The sequence below is a fragment of the Acipenser ruthenus genome, chromosome 42 (genome assembly GCF_902713425.1).
Source record: "Acipenser ruthenus chromosome 42, fAciRut3.2 maternal haplotype, whole genome shotgun sequence".
Classification (NCBI taxonomy): Eukaryota; Metazoa; Chordata; class Actinopteri; order Acipenseriformes; family Acipenseridae; genus Acipenser; species Acipenser ruthenus.
In genome coordinates, this window is record NC_081230.1 from 5,557,017 (window position 1) to 5,583,072 (window position 26,056).

General features: G+C 41.5%; 1 protein-coding gene across 1 annotated transcript; it reads left to right on the forward strand.

Annotated features, from left to right (window-relative positions):
* The first annotated feature begins 186 nt into the window (after nucleotides 1-186).
* LOC131709309 (aquaporin-4-like) lies at nucleotides 187-22,194 on the forward strand. Its single transcript, XM_059011727.1, has 5 exons — nucleotides 187-411; nucleotides 12,575-12,934; nucleotides 15,379-15,543; nucleotides 17,521-17,601; nucleotides 18,456-22,194. Exons 1-5 carry the CDS (start codon nucleotides 397-399, stop codon nucleotides 18,669-18,671), a joined length of 837 nt encoding a protein of 278 aa, XP_058867710.1. The 5' UTR covers nucleotides 187-396; the 3' UTR covers nucleotides 18,672-22,194.
* Nucleotides 22,195-26,056: the final 3,862 nt, after the last annotated feature.

Consider the following 26,056-nt stretch of genomic DNA (forward strand, 5'->3'; position numbering starts at 1 on the left):
TCCAGTATCTATGTAGAGATGCCGCCCCGTGCATAGAACATACAACACAATTCTAAACTCTTTTTTTATGTGCAATAGAAGTTCCTGAGTCCATGTTTTTGTAATTTATAAATATTGAATATGTTGTGTGTAGGTTGTCTCTTATTACAACAGAAATGATTTTGCAGCGTGTGCAGTCAGAACTGCAAACGATTACATCTCTGCCACTGTTTGTATAACTGTATAATATGACCATGTTGAGCTCTGCAGGTTAATACACACTGTGTCTTTAAGAACGACAGGGGGGCCTGTAACCCTCCCTCCCGAACCTACTGAAGACAATTCAACCAAGAGCTCAGAGCCCACGTTTCAGAGCCACGACTAACATCATCACTGCTTGACAGGGAGAGAAACAGCATGACACTCAAGGAGGTAAGCTCCTCTTTACAGATACATTGAGTATCCTCAAACATGAGTCTTAATACTCTGTGTGAATGTTGGCTGTGTTCTGTTTGAATTTCACGTATCACCTTGGAAAAACTATTTTTCATTAGATGACTTCTTATTAAAAACCAAATACAGTTGAGTACTGAAATGTTTGTGGGTTAGCACGTTTTTCCACCACATTTTTTTTCCAGAAAATTGTGGAATTAATGCTGATATTGTCGAAAAAAAACCTTGACTCCTCTTCAGTTTAGAAAATCAAAATGTAAGAGATGACTTGGTGAATTTCTGATAGTTCTATACTGTCTTCATTCAGTATTCCCATTGTAAAAGCATAGCACTAACACAGGTAAGTACAGTACTGTGAAGACCAGAGAGGTGCTGTATAGTAAAGCATGTGAGGGACGAAGCGGATTTCATTTAACTGTTCATACTTTCATGTTTGATACAGCAAGGATATTAGTCACAAGTGTGTCAGTAACATTCCTCCCCACGGCTGTCAATTCAAAACCAGAGCTCTCAGTGTGAAGAAAGAGGTTCTGACCGTGATATATATCACCAGTATGGACAGAACAGTATAGCAAGGAAGAGTTTGATGAAAACTGGTATTTAAGACCTATATGTCATAAAATGAGGTGTTGGTACCATGGTGTATTCAACTGGCTGGGGCACGGTATGTAGATAGAATATCTTATTGTGTTCTTACCATATTCCTTCAAATTTAAGACGCCCTCGATTTTAAGATGCAGCCCAAATTTCTCACCCTCAACTTGAGGAAAAAATAAAACATTAAATAAAGATGCATTTGCAAAGATACACCCTCAATTACACATATAAGAAAACGACGTATGGAGGCAGTTTGTGGCCGTCTGCTGTCACACAGAGCATTACAGTGATGAGCTGTTTCTCATTTCCAGTCTGCTGTCACACAGAGCATTTCAGTGATGAGCTGCTTCTCATTTCCAGTCTGCTGTCACACAGAGCATTTCAGTGATGAGCTGCTTCTCATTTCCAGTTGTAATTACTTGCACCTGTTTGTCTCTGTGTTTGTGAACTGTGGTATTGCTTGGCATGTCGGTAAATACGGGGTCTGGTCAGCATTTCCGATCTGTCCAAGCTTGTACTGTTTGTTAGAAACGCTGAAATTGTAAAAGCTTCTCTTTGAAATCCTCAGGAAGCGAATGGCGATTCTCTGAAAATGGCTGTTTGTTTTGTTTTGTTTTGTTTTTATTTGGTAAAAGTCCACATACATTGTTCATAAAAAGAAAGCAGAATGTTGAATAAAATGTAAAAAGTTCAAACCTTAATAAAACAGATCAGCAGTGAGACCATTTTTACAAAGTCCAAAAATATACATAAAAATTATAAAAATAGATAGATAGTATGTTGACCCAATACCAAGGATGACCCAAAAAATCAACTAAGTCGACTTATTTCCTTTGGGGTTCTGCTGAAATGGAAAGGGTGGAAACCACATTAAAGAAGAAATGACATATTAAAATGGAAAGGTTATAATATGAGTCACATGAGCATTCAGGAAGGCATGGTTTCTTCCATCTGAAGTCTCCTATTAGATAAGAATGTCTTTACCACCTTCTTAAAAACATGCTGTTCAAACTCTTCATATGGTTTGGAAGTGAATTACATACTGTATGCCAGTTAAATAATAAGTATCCATAGCTGAGCTATTTACCACTGGCACAATAGTTATAAATACTATTCCTAGGAGAAGAACTATGCTGTTCTACTACTCTCTTGACAAGGTTATGTAAATAATTACTTGATAAATTATGAATTTTGAAAACATGATTTGGTTTTAACTGATTGACTCTATCGTTGACATTGAGAAGTCCAATACTAATGAATTCTTTCTGTCCAATATGTGAACCAGAGTCCCTGCCTTTTATAAAGAGAATGACTTTATGTTGTGCCACTTGTAACTTGTAACCATTTTTTAAATTTTCCAAATAAAAAAAATACAGCTTGCCTATACAAAAATTTGAGACAAGTTATTTTTCTTTAGAATCATCTGACATTGTTTCATCCAGGATAACGCCAAGATGTTTAACAGAGCCTTTTCTTTCTGTATATACATTATTGCATGACGTGACAAAGCTCACAGTGTGTTTTCATTAACTCATAGAGCTAAAAAGGATAGCGTCAGTCTTTCCCAAATGCAGTGATAGTTTATTGTCTGTAAGCCATTGACTACATGATTCTAATTCAGAGCTTAATATTTTGCCAGTTTCTTGTGGATCTTTACCTGATACTAATACAGCACTATCATCAGTATCAAGTAGACATCAGGCTGTAACATTTTTGTTCGTCTTTTCTCGGGCAATCAGTCAGGTTCCTGTTTGTGTACGCAGCCCATTTTTAAGAAGAAATCATTTGTTTAAAAAGTGTGTCTTAAATTGGAAGGAATAGGGTACATGTAAAAACGTAAGTGTGTCGTACAGACGAGAGAGAGACGCCTCCATAATTCCACACAATCTGAGACGCTCAATATCAAGTTAGATAACATAAATGCCACGTTTCATGACAATTGAAGAAGCTATTTCCAGATATATGTGTAACAGATATGTATGTAACAGACGTGTGTAACAGACATGTGTGTAACAGACATGTGTGGAACAGATATGTGTGTAACAGACATGTGTGTAACAGATATGTACGATCTCTTCACTAGATATCCAAGTCAACATTTTCTTAGAATATTTGGTATTTTGTGAACCAATTCTTAATCAAAGATATGCTAGTGGGCTCTCAGAACCAGCTAAAGTTACCTGAGTTAAACTTGAGTTACTTGAGTCTCTCATCAGAACTAAAACTAGAAATTAGAAATCTGGGGGTCGTAAAGAAGGCCTAAAATGTGGCAAATTCATTTATTTTTATTTTTATGAAATGATAAACCAGAATGGAAGAGCAATCGGGATATACAGTAATGCAGTAAACTGTACAGTAAACTGGTTTGCAACAGTTTTTTATTAATATATATATATATATATTTTTTTTGTGCAACACATTAGCAATTGTGTGGTATATATAAAAAATAAAAAAATTATATATATTATTGACTATTTTGACTTAATGTTGTGGTGCATCAACGATCTTAGTACAGTGTTGATGTGGATGAGAACAGTATTTTACGTGTGTGTAAAAGCAAGCAGCTAAAGAAATGATTGTCATTTTAATGTAAAGACGCACACTTCTGTAGCTTTGTATATCGCTGCATGCAAAATAACCAATGGTGTCTGAATATGTCAAGTCGCTGCATTATTGATCATTATTGAGATCCACAATCCTGCACTTCTTATATTGATCGCTTAGTTACTAAATAACAGGAACAAAAGGTCATTGTGATAAATGAAGCTTCATTATGAACGCACTGCAGCTCATATATTATGTGAAAGAAACAACCTGAACGTTAACCCGCTAGATTTTTTATTTATTTAATATTTTTATAATTAAAGTTGTAAGCTGTAGAAATAATTACCATTCAATATTGCTCTTCTGCCGTCTGGCTAGCAGAGCATTCAGCTTTCTATTTACCTTTCACACGCGTGGGCGTGTCTACTGAGGTACGTAACCACATTGGTCATGTGATATGAAAAGGCGGTCCTAACTCTGCTTTGTGTTCATATATATGCAAAGGCTGGCCCTGGTCCTGCAATTGCAGACCCTGAGCCACATCGAAACAGTGGCCTGAATCTAGGCTGCCCTGGGCTGCTTTAAATCACAAGTGTGAAGGGGGTCCTATTATTTATGTTCCAGACACTAAAAGACTAGTCATGCCTTTGTTTCATCTACAATTGATTACTGTTATGCACTTTTCTCTGGTATCCCAAAACATGTGATGTCTCGCGTACAGCTTATTCAGAACACTCCTGCTAGAACTCTGACTAAACTGACAAAGTGAACATATTGCTCCTGTTTTGGCCTCTTTGCACTGGCTCCCTGTGCAGTATAGAATTGATTTGAAGATGTTGCTTTTAACTTGTAAGGCTCTGAGTGGATTCGCACCCAGTTACTTAGAGGAGTTGTTGACCCGCATACACTCCTAGCCGCACTCTTAGATTTATTCGTACTCTTGGATGCAGGGCTGCTGGTTATTCCACGGTGAACACAGGAGGAAGGGCTTCTGTCAGGGAAGCTGGGTCTCTTACTGTTTTTAAATGAAGATTGAAAACGTATTTTTACAGAATCTTTTTTATCTTAGTTTTCCTATTTTATAATTAACTGCATTTTCTTTTTGTCCTTTTAAAAATATATATGCATGATATTTTTTTCTTAACAGATTTTTTTTAATTGTCCTATTTTTACAAACTGGCTTTTTATGTTAGTTTTTCAAATTTTACAATTAAACAATTTTTTTAAATATCAATTTTATGACATTTTTGTTTAGACTTTAGGCTCTTAATTGTTCTATTTCTACAAACTAGTTTTTTTTTATCTTTTAGTTTTTCTAATTTTGCAATCAATTTCACATTTGTATCTCCTTTTTAATTTCCGTTTCATCACATTCTGTATTGGGCTGTTTCTAATGTAATAGTTTCATTATTAATTTGCGTGTGAAGCGCTTTGGAATTGTTGTGGTGAAAGGCCCTATTGAAATGTGAATTGTTGTTGCTGCTGTTGTAGAATATATCAGCAATATTCAATACATTGACATAATACTCAAAAACAAGAAGCAAAACAAATGGCTAGACTGAAAACACCCATGTGTGTTATTGTGCATAGTTAAATATTGTGTGCATTGAGAACCTGATTATTAAAACACAAGGTTTTTTTTCATTAGATTCTGCTATTTCTCATCACAAAGCAAACAGAAACAGAAGAGGCTGAGTCTGGCAACACACAAGGAGGACAGCACCTTCCTGAGCAGCAAGCCAGTGAGGCTCCACACAGAGCTCAGGGCCATCAATTCATACATCCTAATGAGACTTGCAAAACAATGACATAATCACTTCACTGCTGCATCTCTAATGCTAATGTTATTCATGCAACCAGTTTATTTGTTGATCAAACAACATGTTTTACCCCAACAGTATTTTGCCATTTTTAATACAGAATGCAGTAAAAACCTGACTGCATATAGTAATTGATTTGATGAAGTGGTGATGAGTTTTCGTTCTCTGGTTAATTCATCGATCAGTTGTTAGATATAAAGCACATGAAATAGTGTTGTACAGAAACACTGTGTTCAGATAAAGCTGCTCGTATTCAGTGTGATGCTGATGTTTTGGTGAGGGTCGTTCCTTATCGGGTATGCTTTTGTTTTTAGGATTAATCAGTTGCTTGTTTCAAATACCTGCTTTCTATGTGGTTTTGTTTAGGCTGCAAAGAGAAATGCCCGTTGTGTTTTAAAACAGGGTGAGAAATCCACACAAGCCGAGAGGGAGAATCTGATCATGATAACGACTCCTTAAATAGAATATCATTAAAAATAAAAAAAAGTGGAAGAATAAGGTCCGAACAACGGCTAACAAACAGCATTTGAATAATTATACATTTTGGCTGACAAAATGATTTTAAATAGAAAATGTATTATGAAATCCCAGAAATCTTGTTACTGAGTGATGTCTCGCAGCCCTCAAGGGTGTTATTCATACGAATCGATAAGTTGCAAATGAAAGAGCGCAGCGTGAAATATAAGAGTGATCTTAACTAAGGTTGTTTAGAGTAAGTGTGTGTTTCATTTTCTGTTTGTCATCACATCCTGGTAATGTGACATTCTAAGCTCTCAGAATCATGTCTAACCTCCAGGTGTGTTAGGTAGAGTGTAACCATTCAAATGTACCGTAGCGTACCTTGAGGTCCAGTGCTGCTTTGAAGTTCTGTTTTACAAAATGAATGTAATGCAGTCATCTCCGTGTATAAGAACACCTCCTAAGAGAATACCCTTGTGGTGAAACTGAATTTTTCCATTGTAAATGCTCTGCCTAAAGGGACAGGAACTTTGCATAAAATAACACCTTTTTGGCACTGATATGATAACGAAACTCAAATTCAAGTAGTTTATTCAATCTTTTCAAAATGGACTTGTCATCGTGAGAGTAATTTAGAGCTGCTGTTGCATTTCTTACCATGTGTCAGGGTGCTGTGTTAATAACATTGTGTTCAAATCAATTCTCATTTTCATAATTGCTGTTAGAGTCGCTGCTGCCGTATGTATGGGGTGTTTTGTTAATTTAGTTTGTCAGTTACTTTTATTATTGTAGTTTATTAACAGACGCTTGTCTATTGCTTTTCTCTTACTTATTCTGTTCATTTCAAACTGAGAGCACGGTCACAGCCAGGGAAACTGAGAGCACGCTCACAGCCAGGGAAACTGAGAGCACGGTCACAGCCAGGGAAACTGAGAGCACGCTCACAGCCAGGGAAACTGAGAGCACAATGAGAGCATGCTCTCTGCCAGGGAAACTGAGAGCACGCTCACAGCCAGGGAAACTGAGAGCACGCTCACAACCAGGGAAACTGAGAGCACAATGAGAGCACGGTCACAGCCAGGGAAACTGAGAGCACGCTCACAGCCAGGGAAACTGAGAGCACGCTCACAACCAGGGAAACTGAGAGCACAATGAGAGCACGGTCACAGCCAGGGAAACTGAGAGCACGCTCACAGCCATGGAAACTGAGAGCACGCTCACAGCCAGGGAAACTGAGAGCACAATGAGAGCATGCTCACAGCCAGGGAAACTGAGAGCACACTCACAACCAGGGAAACTAAGAGCACAATGAGAGCACACCCACAGCCAGGGAAACTGAGAGCACGGTCACAGCCAGGGAAACTGAGAGCACACTCACAGCCAGGGAAACTGAGAGCACACTCACAGCCAGGGAAACTGAGAGCACACTGAGAGCCAGGGAAACTGAGAGCACGCTCACAGCCATGGAAACTGAGAGCACGCTCACAGCCAGGGAAATTGAGAGCACGCTCACAGCCAGGGAAACTGAGATCACGGTCACAGCCAGGGAAACTGAGAGCACACTGAGAGCCAGGGAAACTGAGAGCACGCTCACAGCCATGGAAACTGAGAGCACGCTCACAGCCATGGAAACTGAGAACACGCTCACAGCCAGGGAAACTGAGAGCACACTCACAGCCAGGGAAACTGAGAGCACGCTCACATCCAGGGAAACTGAGAGCACGCTCACAGCCAGGGAAACTGAGAGCACACTGAGAGAACACTCACAGCCATGGAAACCGAGAGCACGCTCACAGCCAGGGAAACTGAGAGCACACTCACAGCCATGGAAACCGAGAGCACGCTCACAGCCAGGGAAACTGAGAGCACGCTCACAGCCAGGGAAACTGAGAACACACTGAGAGAACACTCACAGCCATGGAAACCGAGAGCACGCTCACAGCCAGGGAAACTGAGAGCACGCTCACAGCCAGGGAAACTGAGAACACACTGAGAGAACACTCACAGCCATGGAAACCGAGAGCACGCTCACAGCCAGGGAAACTGAGAGCACACTCACAGCCAGGGAAACTGAGAGCACACTCACAGCCAGGGAAACTGAGAGCACGCTCACAGCCAGGGAAACTGAGAGCACGCTCACAGCCAGGGAAACTGAGAACACACTGAGAGAACACTCACAGCCATGGAAACCGAGAGCACGCTCACAGCCAGGGAAACTGAGAGCACGCTCACAGCCAGGGAAACTGAGAGCATGCTCACAGCCAGGGAAACTGAGAGCACGCTCACAGCCAGGGAAACTGAGAGCACGTTCACAGCCAGGGAAACTATGAGCACGCTCATAGACAGGGAAACTGATGGAGCCACAGAACCCAGAACCACTCGCAATTACAAACACAATCAAATAGTAAGAGAAATGAAAAAGCAATACAAATTACATTTGTGGCTATTACTAATAATAATAATAATAATAATAATAATAATAATAATAATAATAATAATAATAATAATAATAATAATAATGATAATGTAATGGTAGTTTCCTGAAACTTGACTCTCACAATGAATTCAAGTTTGCCATACATTACGTTTTAAGATAAAATGTTTGTAAAAGTTTGTAGTGTTTCCGTGCCACACAACCCACATCAATGTGGCTTTCTGTATCTCTAGCAGCAACAGAGAGAAACCCTGCTGTGCTGCTGAGGAGCTGAGCCGCTATTTATAGTGAGGTAAACAACCACAACAAACTGGGCCTAATGTTTAAAACTCTAGGACTGGGTGTGACTTATTAAATGCCTTTATGTCATAACGATATCATAATAAAAACAATGACAATTTCTATGGGTAAATCAAATCGGATTACAGTTTATTTAATAACACTCATTCTATCATTGCATGATTATAGACCGCATACAATTATTGCAAATGTTTCTTTAGATAAGAAATATTAGTCAGATTAGTTTATAGGATGCCAGCGTTAAACTGGTCCGATCCCCCGGCACACCGGGAGCGTTCTCTCAAGGCAGGGTCAGGAGGTTCTCATCATGAGTTAAATTCCCAGAGTGGCTCACTTGTATGATGAATACTCCTTATTTTATACCTGCAAAACAACCACACTGTCCTAACCCAATGTATGTGTTCTAAGTTGATTGGCGGTCTATACTAGTCCAATCTCTTATAATTGGGTGAGACAGCTGTTGCTATGCGCTCATCCTGCTCATTCTGTCACTGCTCCACTTGTGTTATTCTTCTCTTAACTGGTTTCAGCTAGCTTCATGGTTAGGCCATGGTGGTCCCACCCAATGTGCATGAACTTCATGACCCATATCTACAGAAAATGTCGCTACAAAACAAACAACAAAGCGCAGTGCCCTCTCCCTGCCATCAACTATCAGAATGCGTGATTAATGCAACAAAATGGTTGCTTCAGAGTTTATTTTACAGATCTGTTTAGGAACCCCTATACGTGTTCATTTGAAAGAGGTCCCAGTTACTCAGATACATTTGCAGTTGATCCAGCTGATAAGATAAACATAGTTTACCGGTCGGCCATTTTGAATATATTTGAATCCTCGGTCCTACTTTCAGAATTGTGGTCTGATTTCTGCAGGCACCGTTTCCTTCCATTCCTCTCACTTCTATTGCAGTTGTTTTTGAGGGTGCTGAAACCTGGAACTCTGTGAACTCAGCTGTACTAATAAGTTATTGTGAGCAAGGGGTTTGCCCAATGTGTGGCTCAGGACTAGGGTTGAATCTGCTCTTAATGTAGGGCTACAGAGTCTAACTCTATTATAGGCTAGGTTTTGGGAAATAGTCAAGTCACTTGATGTCATGCATTGGTTTTCTTTGTGCAGGCTGTAGTTGGAAAGCCTGTCGGCTTCAGTGATCCCGGGGATGGAGAGCAAACCAAGGTCAGAGATAGAGACAGAGGAGTGTTTAAAATATCCAGGAGCCATGGTCAGCTTTATGAATGAGATCATGAAATCAATCCCAGCTATCCAGAGTGGGATTTGTGTTCAGCTTTCTTAAATTAAACTCTTAAAACCTGAAGCTAATGATCACAGAAAGGTTGCTATGTGAAGATCGTGATTAGGGCCTAATATGTGTAGGTTCTCATTTCCTCTTCCCTTAGCAGCCTAGAGTCTTTGTTAAGATAGAAGACGTTTGCCAAACGGCATTGCTGAGCGGTTTTCACATTAGAATAGTACAGAACTAATCTCTCCAATTCTAGATTATTAAACCGTTTCAAATCCCTAATTGTTTGAGCTGTTCAATATCTTACAATGCTGTCATTTTGTGCCTCAATGTTAACCAAATTAGCTACTGAACAGAAACAGGTGAATAACCCAGAATGACTCATTTAGTCCTTTGAGAGATGTATTTTAGATATTTCTGCTTAAAATTAATGATGCAGATTAATAGACGTGCTTCAAAGTGTTTAAAGTCTCCCATTTACGAATGAGACATGCAGCCCATCAATGGAAAATTACCTATATGGTAACAGTATCCTGGGAGACAGTCAGCATGGTTCTAGGAAAGGGAGATCGTGTCTAACTATCCTGCTTGATTTTTTTGAGGATGCAACATCGACAATGGATAAAAGCATATGACATGGTTTATTTAGATTTCCAGAAAGCTTTAGACAAAGTCCCGCATAAAAGATTAATTCTCAAACTGAACGCAGTAGGGATTCAAGGAAATGCATGCACATGGATTAGGGAGTGGTTAAGATGTAGAAAACAGAAAGTACTGATTAGAGGAGAAACCTCAAAATGGAGCGAGGTGACCAGTGGTGTACCACAGGGATCAGTATTAGGTCCTCTGCTATTCCTAATCTACATTAATGATTTAGATTCTGGTATAGTAAGCAAACTTGTTAAATTTGCAGATGACACAAAAATAGGAGGAGTGGCAAACACTGTTGCAGCAGCAAAGGTCATTCAAAATGATCTAGACAGCATTCAGAACTGGGCAGACACAAGGCAAATGACATTTAATAGAGAAAAGTGTAAAGTACTGCACGCAGGCAATAAAAATGTGCATTATAAATATCATATGGGAGATACTGAAATTGAAGAAGGAATCTATGAAAAAGACCTAGGAGTTTATGTTGACTCAGAAATATCTTCATCTAAACAATGTGGGGAAGCTATAAAAAAAGGCCAACAAAATGCTCAGATATATAGTGAAAAGTGTTACATTTAAATCAAGGGAAGTAATGTTAAAACTTTACAATGTATTAGTAAAACCTCATCTAGAATATTGTGTCCAGTTCTGGTCACCTCGTTACAAAAAGGATATTGCTGCTCTAGAAAGAGTGCAAAGAAGAGCGACCAGAATTATTCCGGATTTAAAAGGCATGTCATATGCAGACAGGCTAAAATAATTGAATCTATTCAGTCTTGAACAAAGAAGACTACGCGGTGATCTGATTCAAGCATTCAAAATCCTAAAAGTTATAGACAATGTCAACCCAAGGGACTTTTTCGACCTGAAAAAAGAAACAAGGATCAGGGGTCACAAATGGAGATTAGATAAAGGGGCATTCAGAACAGAAAATAGGAGGCACTTTTTTACACAGAGAATTGTGAGCGTCTGGAACCAACTCCCTAGTAATGTTGTTGAAGCTGACACCCTGGGAGCCTTCAAGAAGCTACTTTATGAGATTCTGGGATCAATGAGCTACTAACAACCAAACGAGCAAGATGGGCTGAATGGCCTCCTCTTGTTTGTAAACGTTCTTATGTTCTTATGTTCAGTGCTTGGGTTCCAGTAGCTGATTGATCTCAATCTTAAAGAATCCCAGTGATTGAATATCAGTCTTCTACCCTCTGTCGTGAGTCTGTGTCTGCTTAATTTCCAGCTGGTTAACTTTCAACTCCTTATACCATTTAAATACTTCATTTCCTCTTTGTTCTAGGCTAAAGAGTTTCAGTTCTCTCAATTTCCATAACTCATTCCTTTAAGCTGTGGGATTAGTCTAGAAGCTTTTCATTGGCCTCTCTCCAAGGTAATGAGGGGGGCAGAATTGATTCTGGGTGCATCTCATCAGTGCTTCTCCAACCAACCCAATCCAAGGGCTGAAAGCAATGAGCTACCACGATAGATGGTAGAAAGTGAATTTACTGAGAATAGAGAACAAAAAGGGAGGGAGGCGGGTATGATTTGAAGTCTTTCAAATCTTAAAAGAGGTTGACAAAGTTAACCCTAACCAATACTTTAAGTGCTGAACAGAAACCAGGAATAGAGGACACAGCTGGAAAAAAAGATTGACACTTCTTCACACTGAGCTTGGTGAAGGTAAGGAATGGGTATCTAGCCATGTTACTGAGGCTGAATCATTGGGATCCTTTAAGACCAGACTTTACACATTTTTAGATCAATCAGCTACTAGGAACCAGACAAGCACAGATCGTTTGCCTTTTTAATTGGTTCCCCACCCTGTCTGGTTGCTTCTCTCTCTCTCTCTCTCTCTCTCTCTCTCTCTCTCTCTCTCTCTCTCTCTCTCTCTCTCTCTCTCTCTCTCTCTCTCTCTCTCTCTCTGTCTCTGTCTCTCTCACCCTCCTCTCTCTCTCTCTCTCTCTCTGTCTCTCTCTCTCTCTGTCTCTGTATCTGTCTCTCACCCTCCTCTCTCTCTCTCTCTCTCTCTCTCTCTCTGTCTCTGTCTCTCGCTCTCTCTCTCAAGTTATTTGATGTCATTGGTGTTGATGCTGTTCTCCCTATAGGAGTTGAAGAGCCGCCGATTCTGGCGCGCAGTCCTGGCTGAGACCCTCGGCTCTCTGATCTTTGTGATGGCAGCGCTGGGCTCCTCTCTGCCCAGTCCAGGGCAGGGCTGCTCGGTTCCCCTGGTCCAGCCAGCTCTGGCGGTCGGGTTCACAGTGGTGGGGCTGGGTCACTGCTTCGGGGAGATCAGTGGAGCCCAGATGAACCCTGCAGTCACCCTGGCCTTCCTTGCCACCCGCAAACTAGACATTCTCCGAACAGCCTGCTACATCCTGGGCCAGTGTCTGGGAGCCACGCTGGGGGCTGGGATCCTGTACCTCACCCTGCCTCTGAAGTCTGCAGCAGAGTGCTATGTGAACAAGGTGAGTGGGAGAGGGAGGGCTATGAAACACTCGGCAGAGATGTGGAGGTAATTGTTTGGGAGTGCTATGAACACTCTGCAGAGATGTGGGGGTAATTGTTTGGGAGTGCTATGAACACTCTGCAGAGATGTGGAGGTGATTGTTTGGGAGTGCTATGAACACTCTGCAGAGATGTGGAGGTAATCGTTTGGGAGTGCTATGAACACTCTGCAGAGATGTGGAGGTAATTGTTTGGGAGTGCTATGAAACACACTGCAGAGATGTGGAGGTAATTGTTTGGGAGTGCTATGAAACACACTGCAGAGATGTGGAGGTAATTGTTTGGGAGTGCTATGAACACTCTGCAGAGATGTGGAGAATCGTTTGATTACACTATGTAACACAATTTTTGTTCCTGGGTAGTAAGTGTTATTTCCTAATTGCTTATGCCTCAAAAGTATAGAAAATGGCTAGTATTCCCCACAAACTTTGCTTTTGTGACCAGGACAGTGATATTTTGAAATTTACCTATTTCCAATGAGAAAATGGGCGAATTTGTGTCTTTTCGTTCACATAAAGTCAGAAAAAAACAACATATGAATCCAAATTAACATGTATTTATACTAAAGTAATAGAAAAATGACTACAAAAGATTTAGAAGTGAGTAGTTTTTCGACATTTACGATTATACTGTAAATCACTTTCACGAATCAGCCCCCAAATGTAGTCTCCCATCATGTTCTCGTTATACTGTCCTTGGTAGCGGCGTTCAAAGTCCAGTATATCCTGGTGGAAGCGCTCGCCTTGCTCCTCCGAGTACGCTCCCATGTTCTCCTTGAATTTATCAAGATGAGCATCAAGGATATGGACTTTGAGGGACATCCTACAGCCCATTGTGCCGTAGTTCTTCACCAGAGTCTCAACCAGCTCCACATAGTTTTCGGCCTTGTGATTGCCCAGGAAGCCCCGAACCACTGCGACAAAGCTGTTCCAAGCCGCTTTCTCCTTACTAGTGAGCTTCTTGGGGAATTCATTGTACTCCAGGATCTTCTTTATCTGTGGTCTGACGAAGACACCGGCTTTGACCTTTGCCTCAGACAGCTTAGGGAAGAAGTTTTGAAGGTACTTGAAGGCTGCCGACTCCTTATCTAGAGCTCTGACAAATTGTTTCATAAGGCCCAATTTGATGTGCAGTGGTGGCATCAGCACCTTCCGGGGGTCCACCAGTGGCTCCCACTTGACGTTGTTCCTCCCCACAGAGAACTCGGTCCGCTGTGGCCAGTCCCGCCTGTGGTAGTGCGCCTTGGTGTCCCTGCTGTCCCAAAGGCAAAGATAGCAGGGAAACTTGGTAAAACCGCCTTGGAGACCCATCAGGAATGCCACCATTTTGAAGTCTCCTATGACCTTGATGCCATCTCAGAAAAATGCAGATATGTATCCACTTAGGCAGCTGGAACTAAACTGAACTGGTGGGCTTAAGGCCCCTGTATTTATACTACTATTTATATTACTGGAAAGTTCTAGAAAGTTCTAGAAGTTACTCCAAGTTTACTCAGCACTGAATCTATCTGGAATGTTCTGGAAAATAGGTAAATTTCAAAATATCACTGTCCTGGTCACAAAAGCAAAGTTTGTGGGGAATAATAGCCATTTTCTATACTTTTGAGGCATAAGCAATTAGGAAATAACACTTACTACCCAGGAACCAAAAAAAAAAAAAAATTTGTTACACGGTGTTACGATCGATGGTCAATCCTGTACATTATCCTGGCCTGTTATAAAAATATAAAAAGAAAACCCACCAAATAGATTATTATACGGTCTCAAAAACCTAATAGTTTAGCTTTTCACTTGTATTCAGAAGCTTACATTACTGTCATTCTGTGCCTCAGTAATTGTTCTGTTGTCAGATATAAATGAGAGATTCAGCCTTATAATAAAACAAGAAATTATTACATAACATTATTGAGTAATGGTTTTGTTACCGTGGTGCACCGGAGGGCAGGGTGTCAATGTATCATGCCAACAAAATGGAAATGTGAGCATTGCCCCTCCCTAACTCTGAGCACTACTGACTGTCTTGTATCTCAGACACAATGCAGGACGAGATTTCTATGTATTGATATCAGCTGTATTGAATTGTGTCACAGTTACATTCACATTCCAGGGGAGCTGCATGGCTGTGCTGGTCAGCCTCTGTATTATACTGAAGGGTTATCCCATGTACAATCCTCTGTTGGCGCTTCAACACATTAAAAAGACGTTGGTGCTGTTCCCAGGGCTGATGTAGGTACTGCAGCACGTGTGTAGCTCATTAAAAAGAAGTGGAAACACAGATGGTATGAATCTTTTAACCAAATAAAGGTTCTGTTGTATTGATATGAGCTTTATTGAATCGTGTCTCATTTCTAGTGTTGATATGAGTTTTATTGAATCGTGTCTCATTTCTATGATTCCTATTCCAGGTGAACTCAGAGGGCAATGCTGGCCAGGCTCTGGGGATGGAAGTCCTTGTCACCTTCCAGCTGGTCTTCACCATCTTCTCTGTGGAGGATCACAGGAGGAGAGAGGTGGGGGAGCCAGGGAACCTGGCCATCGGATTGTCAGTGAGCGCCGGCGTGCTCACGGCGGTGAGACACTGCACTTTACCTTTACTGATTGTACTCTGCACAGTATCTCTGCTTTGTGTAGACTTGCCTCGGATGTATCCAGAGTAACGTGGGTTACTGCATGACTTTGTGACATGCAGTAATAGAATGGAGCTGTGGAGCTAGGCTATGTGTGGTCTGAAGCATGACTGCTAAAATCATTGTGTTCTGTGCTTGTACCTGAAAGCCTCTAGACTCTATACTACCTTCTGGCCGGGATTAACATTTGTCCAATGTTACAGCATCATCAATTACAGGGGCGGGCCACTGTTGCCGTTTTAGATCCTTACACATCTGTGCAGTTCTGTGCAGCTAACTGCTCCTTACGGCTGCACAGATGCATTCAAGCAGCTGCCTGCATAGTTCTTGCAGTCTACTGTACTTCAGAAAGCTGCAGGATCTGTGCAGGCATCATCTGTTTACTCGCTGATCTCAATAAAGAAAGCAAGATCCTGTCGGCTTGTCTGTGGAGCAGAACACCGTCTCCTACAGTATTGCATGGCAATATTTCAATATTTCAAAACCGATTCCAGTCACATTTTATTTTAAAGGAGGTTTTTTTTGTTTTGTTTATGAACTGTTAATAACAGCTAATAAACATGTTAATGTACATTATTTATTTTTCTGTTAACTGCCCATATAATATGGGCCATCTAAAACATCAAACACCAGTGCCCTGTGGATGATCAATCAAACACCAGAGCCCTAGGGATGATCAATCAAACACCAGAGCCCTAGGGATGATCAATCAAACACCAGAGCCCTAGGGATGATCAATCAAGCACCAGAGCCCTAGGGATGATCAATCAAACACCAGAGCCCTATGGATGATCAATCAAACACCAGAGCCCTAGGGATGATCTATCAAACACTAGAGCCCTAGGGATGATCAACCAAACACTAGAGCCCTAGGGATGATCAATACCCAGTCAATCATATACCTTAAATCGGTTCAAATTCTTACTGTAGTATTTTGCTAATTAAATCAGGTTTTTATTAACCCTAACCCTAAACCCTATACCTAACCCTAACCCTAACACTAACCATAAGCTAAAAATTAACAATGTTTGTTAACAGTTAATAAACAAAAAAAAAATAGCCCTTAAAATAAAACGTGACCCCAATTCCTTTTGTTGATGTATCCAACACAGTTCTAAGTACAGTAAACCTGTAAGTACCTATAAATACAGTAATCCAGCCCCTCCGCACACTGGCATGCTGTATAATTCAGCAAGATTATTGGGAACAGACCAAATCCCAACTGAAATGAATGGTGATTTGTACATTTCATTAATAGCTTGAAAAAAAAATACCATTCAAAAATGAAATACACATTTCCTTTTCAGGTAATTGTAGCTAGCAAAATGGCTCTGTACATTGTCTATACCCTGCACAACAATTCACTCTATAGGTCACAAATGTTACACGTTACAGCAAACATGTATGTTCATTTTGAAACATGGTGTCTGGTACTACACTAGGTTAAAGAAAACTCTGTGTGGAAGCCATGTCTTTAGCCTGTCTTCTACTTCCTGGGTCACCTGGAGAGTGAAACGGTCCCTGCACGTTGGGCCGCCTTTCTCTTTAGTAACCAGCCAGCTGCGTCCCCGAATGAGCCAGTAAGATGCTTCCTTTCTGGAGACACAGCTGGGGTAAATGACACAGGAAATAAAGCAGTAAGACACTTCTTAGAAGACAAGGCAAACAAACGGAGTCTTTAACCTGGTGCACAACCAGATGTCTGTTGTAAAGTGAAAATAAGTTTTCTATAACAGAAAGTGCTTGACCGGCAAGATTAATTAAATTAGCTACAACCGCTTATGATAGGAATAAGTGAGAATTATTGCCTGGAGTTATTTTGTAGCTCTGTACACTTTTACGGTAAGGCGTGCTTTTTTCGTCTGTGATTTCCATGGTGTTATGTGGCTCACGGCTCCTTCCTTCTCTCTTATGATTCAGGGTCGTTTCTCCGGAGGCAGCATGAATCCCGCTCGATCCCTGGGCCCTGCGATAATCACCGGGATCTGGGAGCATCACTGGGTAAGAACTGGGAGGCTCTGGGGATACTGGATTTTCTGTGGCCAAAAAATCCTGCAGGAATGTGGGGGGTGAAAACCAAATAGTCCAAACTCTGTCTCTCTCTCACAGGTTATTCATTTGTCGACTGAAAAAACACATCTACAGATCCAGCAGTATCTCAATCAATCAATCAACCTTTATCTCTGTACAAACTACAACACTGTGCATAAACCGGCCATCCCTCTCCCCCGGAATATTTTCCCTTTCAAACAAAATAACTGTAACAAATGTACAGGGTATTCCTGGAATATACCGTTAAGTATCTTGTTAATCTAATTGTTAATATCATTTTTCCTTTCTTAAGGCCAATAAAATATAAATATTTCACTTTTTTCAACTTTTAAATAATAGCCAAACCTAAACTCACTGTTGCTTAAAATTGAAATTCAAATAACAATAAAAGTACAAACTAGCATGTTCCCAACTCCGATGTGAACCCCTTTCTACACAGTGGAAGCCCAGGCCGCTCTGCGCCATTCGCAAGAGCAAACTAAAGCTGGATTATTTTACACTGGATAACTTGCATCCCTTTCAGTCCTGGTTCTCCTCCCTCACCCCTTACCCTTTCTCTGTTCAATGGATTTCGTCCCATGCTGGGTGCAGTCCTGGCTGTGTTTTCTCTCTCCTCTTCCCTGCCTCTCTCCCTGTCTCAGGTGTACTGGATCGGTCCCATGCTGGGTGCAGTCCTGGCTGTGTTTTCTTTCACCTCGTCCCTGCCTCTCTCCCTGTCTCAGGTGTACTGGATCGTTCCCATGCTGGGTGCAGTCCTGGCTGTGTTTTCTCTCACCCTGTCCCTGCCTCTCTCCCTGTCTCAGGTGTACTGGATCGGTCCCATGCTGGGTGCAGTCCTGGCTGGACTCTCTCATGAGTTCTTCTTCGCAGCCAGCGCGTCTCGCCAGAAGCTGATCGCCTGCCTCACGTGTAAAGACATTGAGATCATGGAGACGGCTAGCGCGTCACGGTCCTCACTGTCCACCGTCACACAGTCCGCCATGCGGGCCAAACACACCAACAAGAATGACCACAACTGACCAGGGACTGACCAAAGCAACCAATAACACACCTGACCCAGTGACTGACCAATGTTACAACCTAAACTTACTAGCAACCAAGCACTGATTAGCACCAGCAACCGTCCAGACATTGAATAAGAATAAGATATCCAGCTGGTTTCACAGACCCTGATTAGCACGAATCTTGGACTGTCCAATGTTACTTTAGGTGGTGCTAATCAGGATCCAGATGATCAAGTCATTAGTCTGCAAATTTAATTACGTTAAGATTCATATGTTAGTCTCCCAGTGTCTCCCCTGGTAAAGGCACGACCATGTGGTGTGCAGGGTGAGTCACATAGTCAGGGGAGTGCAGGTTCCTGGCTGTGTGGAGTGGCTGGTCTTCACTGGGGTTTCCAGAGGGAGCATCACATTGGCTCTGGTGCTCTCGTGGGTTCAGGAGGCAAAACCGGCAGAGACTGTTTCTCCTCATCATGATACAGCGGACCCTACCAGCCAGGCACCCAGGGAGCTCAGAGCAGACACCTGCAGGGCTGGGGAACACAAGGCCACTTTGTGACTTGGAACTTGGTTTCAGGAGACTAGGTTTCAGGCCTGTTCCTGAAAAAGTGGCTTTGTGCTCCCTCAGCTTAAGGTATAAGTCTGCCATCGCTGTAATTTTAAATTAAAATCAAGGATATTATATAACACAGTTCAGAGACCTCTAATAAAAGGTTGTATTCAATATATTTATCTCTTTTCTAAAATACAACAATCCTCCACAGATAAAAACAGATGACAACATAATTTTAATTTAGGTACACATTTTGACTTCTAAAAAGCCGGTGTTTAAAGATGTATATATAAAAATCCTTCACAGGAACTCCACAAAAAAGCACCTAAATGCTCCTCACAACACTTGACACAGAATGTCCACTCAACTAAATGATCTATCATTGTAACCAGCATATACACTGACCCGTTACTGAGCAAGCATTGACCAGACCAACTACTGACCAACCCCTGACCAGAGAATGACCCGCAGCAACAAGCAACATAGTGTACATTTTGTTTCATGAGATTTATATATAGCCCACAGTGCCTCTAGGTGGCCTAATCATGTAATTGTCTTGGAATGTTTTTGAGAGTGACACCAGGTGGTGGGAAATTGTAAACTGCAATAAGCGTCATACACAGAAAGTTTTCATTTTTGTTAGTTCTGAACCATACACTGTAATATTTACTAATATTACATGTTTTATTTATTCATTTTGATTTACAATTTAAGTATTTTTTAATATTTTAGTACAGTACCAGGATAAAATGCAGCGATAATTCTCCCAAGTACAATGAAAGTATATTTAAACCTACTGTACATTTATAGTGGAATTCAGACTTCCCTGGGATCAAACTCCGAACCTGCTTGGCAACCTAATTTGGAGCAGTGTGATTCACAGTCATTCTGACGTTGGATTTGAATGAATGCGAGATTCCATAATGAAAATGTTATTAATGCTAGAACTCTAAACACTTCTAAAAAGGCTTTGGTGTTCCGGGGTCGCACCAGATAGGTCTTGTACTGTATTGTATACAGGGCAATGCTCACAGGAGGCATACACTTATCAGAGGAATAGACGTAGATTGCAAACTATTTCAGGCCCAAGAAAACTGTACTTTTGTAAAAATGTGCACTAATCTAAATTCACTGCAGCCCTCTAATGGACTACATATCCTGTTTGATCACCCGGTGAGCTCAAAGCAGACTCCTGCAGCGTTGGACTTTGTCCTCCAGGGGGCGGTGGCTCACCTCCACTGTGGAGCTCCGGGGTGTGAGAGGTGATTGGCTTGGGGACCCCCGCTGACCTTCAGCTCTCCTGAGCTGTGTGGGGCTTTGCTGTGGTGAAGAAGCATTACTGGTGAAAAACAAGGGCACAATAAACTGAAAAAAATCTAAATATCTGTTGTACGTTCTAAGATAAGAAATGCACTGAAGCTACCATTTTAAATGATTGAATTAGCTTTCAAATGTGTAATAATACCTACTTCAGAAACAAATGAAGAAATGGCTCTAAAATGAAGCTTAAATGTAGTCGTGTATAATCACAGAATGTATTTCAATGTTTTATTATGGTATGTGTTTTTATCCCAATGCAAAGTTAATGACTCAAAACAAACAAAGTCTCTTCTGTATCTGATAAAGTGCCAAAGTTCTGGTGCAATGCCAAATAATTGGCATATCAAAAGTATTCTGTGCTTTGTATGGATTTTATGAGCTAGTGTTTAAGTTTTTCAAATGTGTAACTTGAACCTTTATTTTTGTATAAATGTATGTATACCAGAGAACTGAATACAAGAATGACTTTATAGTGGTACAGTGCGCACATGTATTAGAACACCCTATTGCTTTTATAAGTGTGGAGTAGTGATTAGGGCTCTGGACTCTTGACCGGAGGGTTGTGGGTTCAATCCCAGGTGGGGGACACTGCTGCTGTACCCTTGAGCAAGGTACTTTACCTAGATTGCTCCAGTAAAAACCCAACTGTATAAATGGGTAAATGTATGTAAAAATAATGTGGTATTTTGTAACAATTGTAAGTCGCCCTGGATAAGGGCGTCTGCTAAGAAATAAATACAAATAATACAGCAGTGTGCACATGTATTAGAACACCCCATTGCTTCTGTATTAGAACACCCCATTGCTTCTGTATCAGAACACCCCATCGCTTCTGTATTAGAACACCCCATCGCTTCTGTATTAGAACACCCCATTGCTTCTGTATTAGAACACCCCATTGCTTCTGTATTAGAACACCCCATCGCTTCTGTATTAGAACACCCCATTGCTTCTGTATCACAGCACCCCATTGCTTCTGTATTAGAACACCCCATCGCTTCTGTATTAGAACACCCCATTGCTTCTGTATTAGAACACTCCATTGCTTCTGTATCAGAGCACCCCATTGCTTCTGTATCAGAGCACCCCATTGCTTCTGTAGTTTTGATTTGTTGTGCATGTGAAATCAAACCACTGGAACTGAACATTTTGGAAAATTGTCAAAATAGGTACATTAGTGATTGTCTAATTTAACTGATGACTTTAATAGGCCACACCTGCAATTAATTAAATATAGTAAAAGAAAAGGAACACAGAGCCACTAATTATAAAATGCAGGAGACTTTTTAGAAGTTGTTTAAGATGGATAATTAAAGCACAAAGCGGTCAAACATTTTCACACATCAGTGTCTAATTGTTTCTATATCACTATTCTCACCCCCTGAGGTGCAGGTTGGTATATAAAGGATCTAAATGACACATCTTGAGGTGTTCTAATAAATGTGCACACGACTGTAGGTGGCTCTAACTATTCTGACAAATCCTACTGTGGTGTGTAATAACAGAACTGCTGTGAATAGTTTTAATATATCCTTATAATGTGTGGTTTTGTACATGAGTAACTATAGAGGGTCTTTGTTTAAAAGTTTAAAAAGTTTACTATCTGAAATGACGTTGAAATCACTGCCAAAAAAGTTTTCTTTATTGAATATTCAACAAATAAAATATCTCAAAACAAGCTCTTTTCTATTGTTGAATGCAGCAACACAAGATTGTGTAACGTTTCTCACATATAGCTGCTCATTCCAAATCGAACTATGAAATGCAAGCAAAAAAACAACAGACTTCAGCAGAAGACCTGTGACACATTACCACTCCCACCGGCAGTTTTAAAGACTGCATTATAAAGAGCACAGCAGTCTCATTGGGGTGTTTTATTATGAAAGTAATAACACACAACAGGGTGTTCAAATATGGGCCAAAATCCGCATACCTAGGGGCGTTCAGCAAGAGGTGAAGCCAAGTGCCATTAATAAGCCGAGGTCTGCGAGCATGTGAACACACGCAGTGTGTGATTGCGCTTGTGAAATGACACCGTCCCCCAGTGCTGGTTTTAGGCACACACAGCCCATGGAATTGCATGGGGCCCCCGGGCAGCAAGGGGGCCCCTGTTGTCATGGCTCAGTTACTATAAACAAACTTCTATTCACCTCAAGTCTGCACCAGAATGAATGACTCATTAGGGGTTTAAAGCCGTGCGCAAGTTTACATCAGTATGTGCCACGCATGTAATCATGTCACCCACGATTTAAGCTAAAAACGATTTGACACTGAAAACAAACTTGCGTGTGCTGCAAACTCGAGGGGAATACATAAGAACATAAGAAAGTTTACAAACGAGAGGAGGCCATTCGGCCCATCTTGCTCGTTTGGTTGTTAGTAGCTTATTGATCCCAGAATCTCATCATGCAGCTTCTTGAAGGATCCCAGGGTGTCGGCTTCAACAACATTACTGGGGAGTTGGTTCCAGACCCTCACAATTCTCTGTGTAAAAAAGTTCCTCCTGTTTTCAGTTCTGAATGCCCCTTTATCTAATCTCCATTTGTGACCCCTGGTCCTTGTTTCTTTTTTTCAGGTCAAAAAAGTCCCCTGGGTTGGGGGGCTCCCGAGTGGCGCATCCAGTAAAAGCACTCACTAGAGTGCAGGATGCGCCCCATAGTCTGGACGTCGCCGGTTCGAGTCCAGGCTATTCCACAGCCGACCGTGGACAGGAGCTCCCAGGGGGTGGCGCTCAATTGGCGCCATCCGGGGGGAGGGAGGGTTAGGTCGGCCAGGGTGTCCTCGGGTCACCGCGCACCAGCGACCCCTGTAGTCTGGCCGGGCGCCTGCGGTCTTGCCTGTAAGCTGTCCAGAGCTGCGTTGTCCTCCGACGCTGTAGCTCTGAGGCGGCTGCACGGTGAGTCTGCAGAGTGTAAAGAAGCAGGCGGCTGACGGCACACGCTTCAGTGGACAGCGTGTGTTCATCTTCGCCCCTCCCGAGTCAGCGCAGGGGTGGTAGCGGTGAGCTGAGCCTAAAAATAATTGGGCATTTCAAATTGGGGAGAAAATTATAAAAAAAATAAAAAAAAAACTAATTGGCAACGACATTGTCAATACCTTTTAGGATTTTGAATTCAGTTTGATTCAGATTGCCGCGTAGTCTTCTTTGTTCAAGACTGAATAGATTCAATTCTTTGAGCCTGTCTGCATACGACATGCCTTTTAAACCCGGGATAATTCTGGTTGCTCTTCTTTGCACTCTTTCTAGAGCAGCAATATCCTTTTTGTAACAAGGTGACCAGAACTGAACACAATGTATAGGCGTCTCACACGCGTAGGGCTGCGTGTTTAAATGAACCTGGAAACAAATTATAATAAATGCATTTCCAGCCAATCTACTGTCCTCACCTCTTGTGAAGCTCGACTATCTACAAGGGAAATTTGCTGACCTGTATCCTAACCTCCGTATTATTGACTTGCGTCTGCTTTTGACTCTGCCTGTCACAGTAGTGTCAGGGGAGAGAAGCTTTTCTTGCCTGATATCGATCATGCAATCTTGCCTGATTTGGATCATGCAATACATTTTGCGCTGTTTGACTTTAGTATTCTTTATTATGTCAAGAGGCATCAGCTCTTTGAGGACCACTGTGTCCAGTTTTAACAAATGAAATTTCTGCAAAAGTCTTCATGAGTGCAATGGAAGCTTTGTTTTATGGATATTGCATATATTTACTCGGAGTGAATGCTCGCTTTTACTCGCTACCCACATGTTCTGGCTGCTTTGGTCCAGGTACCCTGCATTGAGCTCTCGCGTTGCTGAATGACCTTGCAGTGTGATAGACCCGGGAAACTTGTTTGATCTAATTTAGTTCCCATCTCATAAATCCAGCTGGTGTCAAACCCTGAAGTTTTCTTTTGAAATGTTTTTACTGCAGTGATGTGGAGATTCAATGCTCTCCAATGGGCTATTAAACCCTTTGGGAGAGCCAGTGTATTCACATCTCAGCACTGCAGTTTACAGTTTATTACAGTAATGCATTACTCCCCACACCCCAGACCAGCTCAAAGCAGCTCAAATCCAGGTAAAGGCAGATTTAGAAAAAATAGAACCACTCTGAATCGCAAACACCATAAAATATTCAAGGGAATGTGAAAAAAGAAATGAAAATGACATTTGGCTTGAAGGAATGAGCTGTGCAGGTCAAAACTGAACCTAGTTAGCCAAGAACAAAGAAGAATTTGGGGTTGAAGTCTTTAAAATCTTACAAAGACCATGTTAACCCACGTTAACCCAAACCAGTACTGTAAGTGCAGCACAGACACCAGGACCAAAGGGCACAGCTGGAAATTCAGTGGAGACAGACTTAGTACAGAGGGAAGGATACACTTCTTCACACAGAGTGATGAGGGTGTGGAATGGGCTGCCTAGTCATGATGTTAATGCTGAATCACTGAGATCCTTTAAGACACGACTTGACAACATTTTGAGATCAATCAGCTCATAGGAACCGGATGAGAGCAGATGGATCCTCTTGTTCGTACATTTTTATATTTGTGATTGCTCTGCTGAACATGTGTGGTTTGAGACCTCAGCAACACAGCAGTGGAAACATTTTGAAACTCTCGCTCTAATTAGACAGTGCCCCCCCCAAGCGTGCACACAACAAAATAAAGGCAAACAACAAAAGTGTGTGTTGCCAGCACTCTCTTTATCTTCAAAAGCCCGTGCGCAGCTGAATCTTTTCAGTTCCAGCGCATCCCTGACAGATTGTATCAGCCGCTCGCTCCAGTAAAGAACTTCTCTGTTAATCCCGCAGGGATTTGATGAGGGATTTAGTTTGCCTGAAACTCGCTGCAGAACAAACGGAACAATACAAACCTCTGCCTAATCAAATCTGCACAGAACAAACAGGCACCAGAGAGAACAGAAAGGGATAACAGCTACATGTGTTTAAATTATTGTCTAGTAAAACCTGCCGGTTTGATGGGACGACGGGGGCATTGGGAAAATGCAGCTGGGAAAAAATGGTTTTGGTTAGGGTTAGGGTTGGTTTATTAAAAGGAATTCAAACACACTTTCATCTATTCAATTATCTTACATTTCACTGCAATTCACAGTCAATTAACCCTATAAAGCAGTCCTCTTCAAAGTGTGTTGGCTGCGGGTATGTAAGTGCATTTCTCTCTCCACACTGAACACCTTCCATAACAATTACAATCCCATTACAATCAGGGGTGTACGATACATATTGCCACACGAAGCTCGCGATGCATCCCAATATTATTATTATTTGTTTATTTAGCAGACACCTTTATCCAAGGTGACTTACAGAGACTAGGGTGTGTGAACTATGCATCAGCTGCAGAGTCACTTACAACTACATCTCACCCGAAAGACGGAGCACAAGGAGGTTAAGTGACTTGCTCAGGGTCACACAATGAGTCAGTGGCTGAGGCGGGATTTGAACCAGGGACCTCCTGGTTACAAGCCCTTTTCTTTAACCACTGGACCACACAGCCTCCTATACATGAGAGGGGCCTGGCGGGCGAC

Coding starts and splice junctions, on each gene's coding strand:
- LOC131709309 (XM_059011727.1), top strand. Junction 15,544..17,520: donor GCGCCGGCGTGCTCACGGCG/GTGAGACACTGC, acceptor CTTATGATTCAG/GGTCGTTTCTCCGGAGGCAG. Junction 17,602..18,455: donor GGATCTGGGAGCATCACTGG/GTAAGAACTGGG, acceptor TCCCTGTCTCAG/GTGTACTGGATCGGTCCCAT.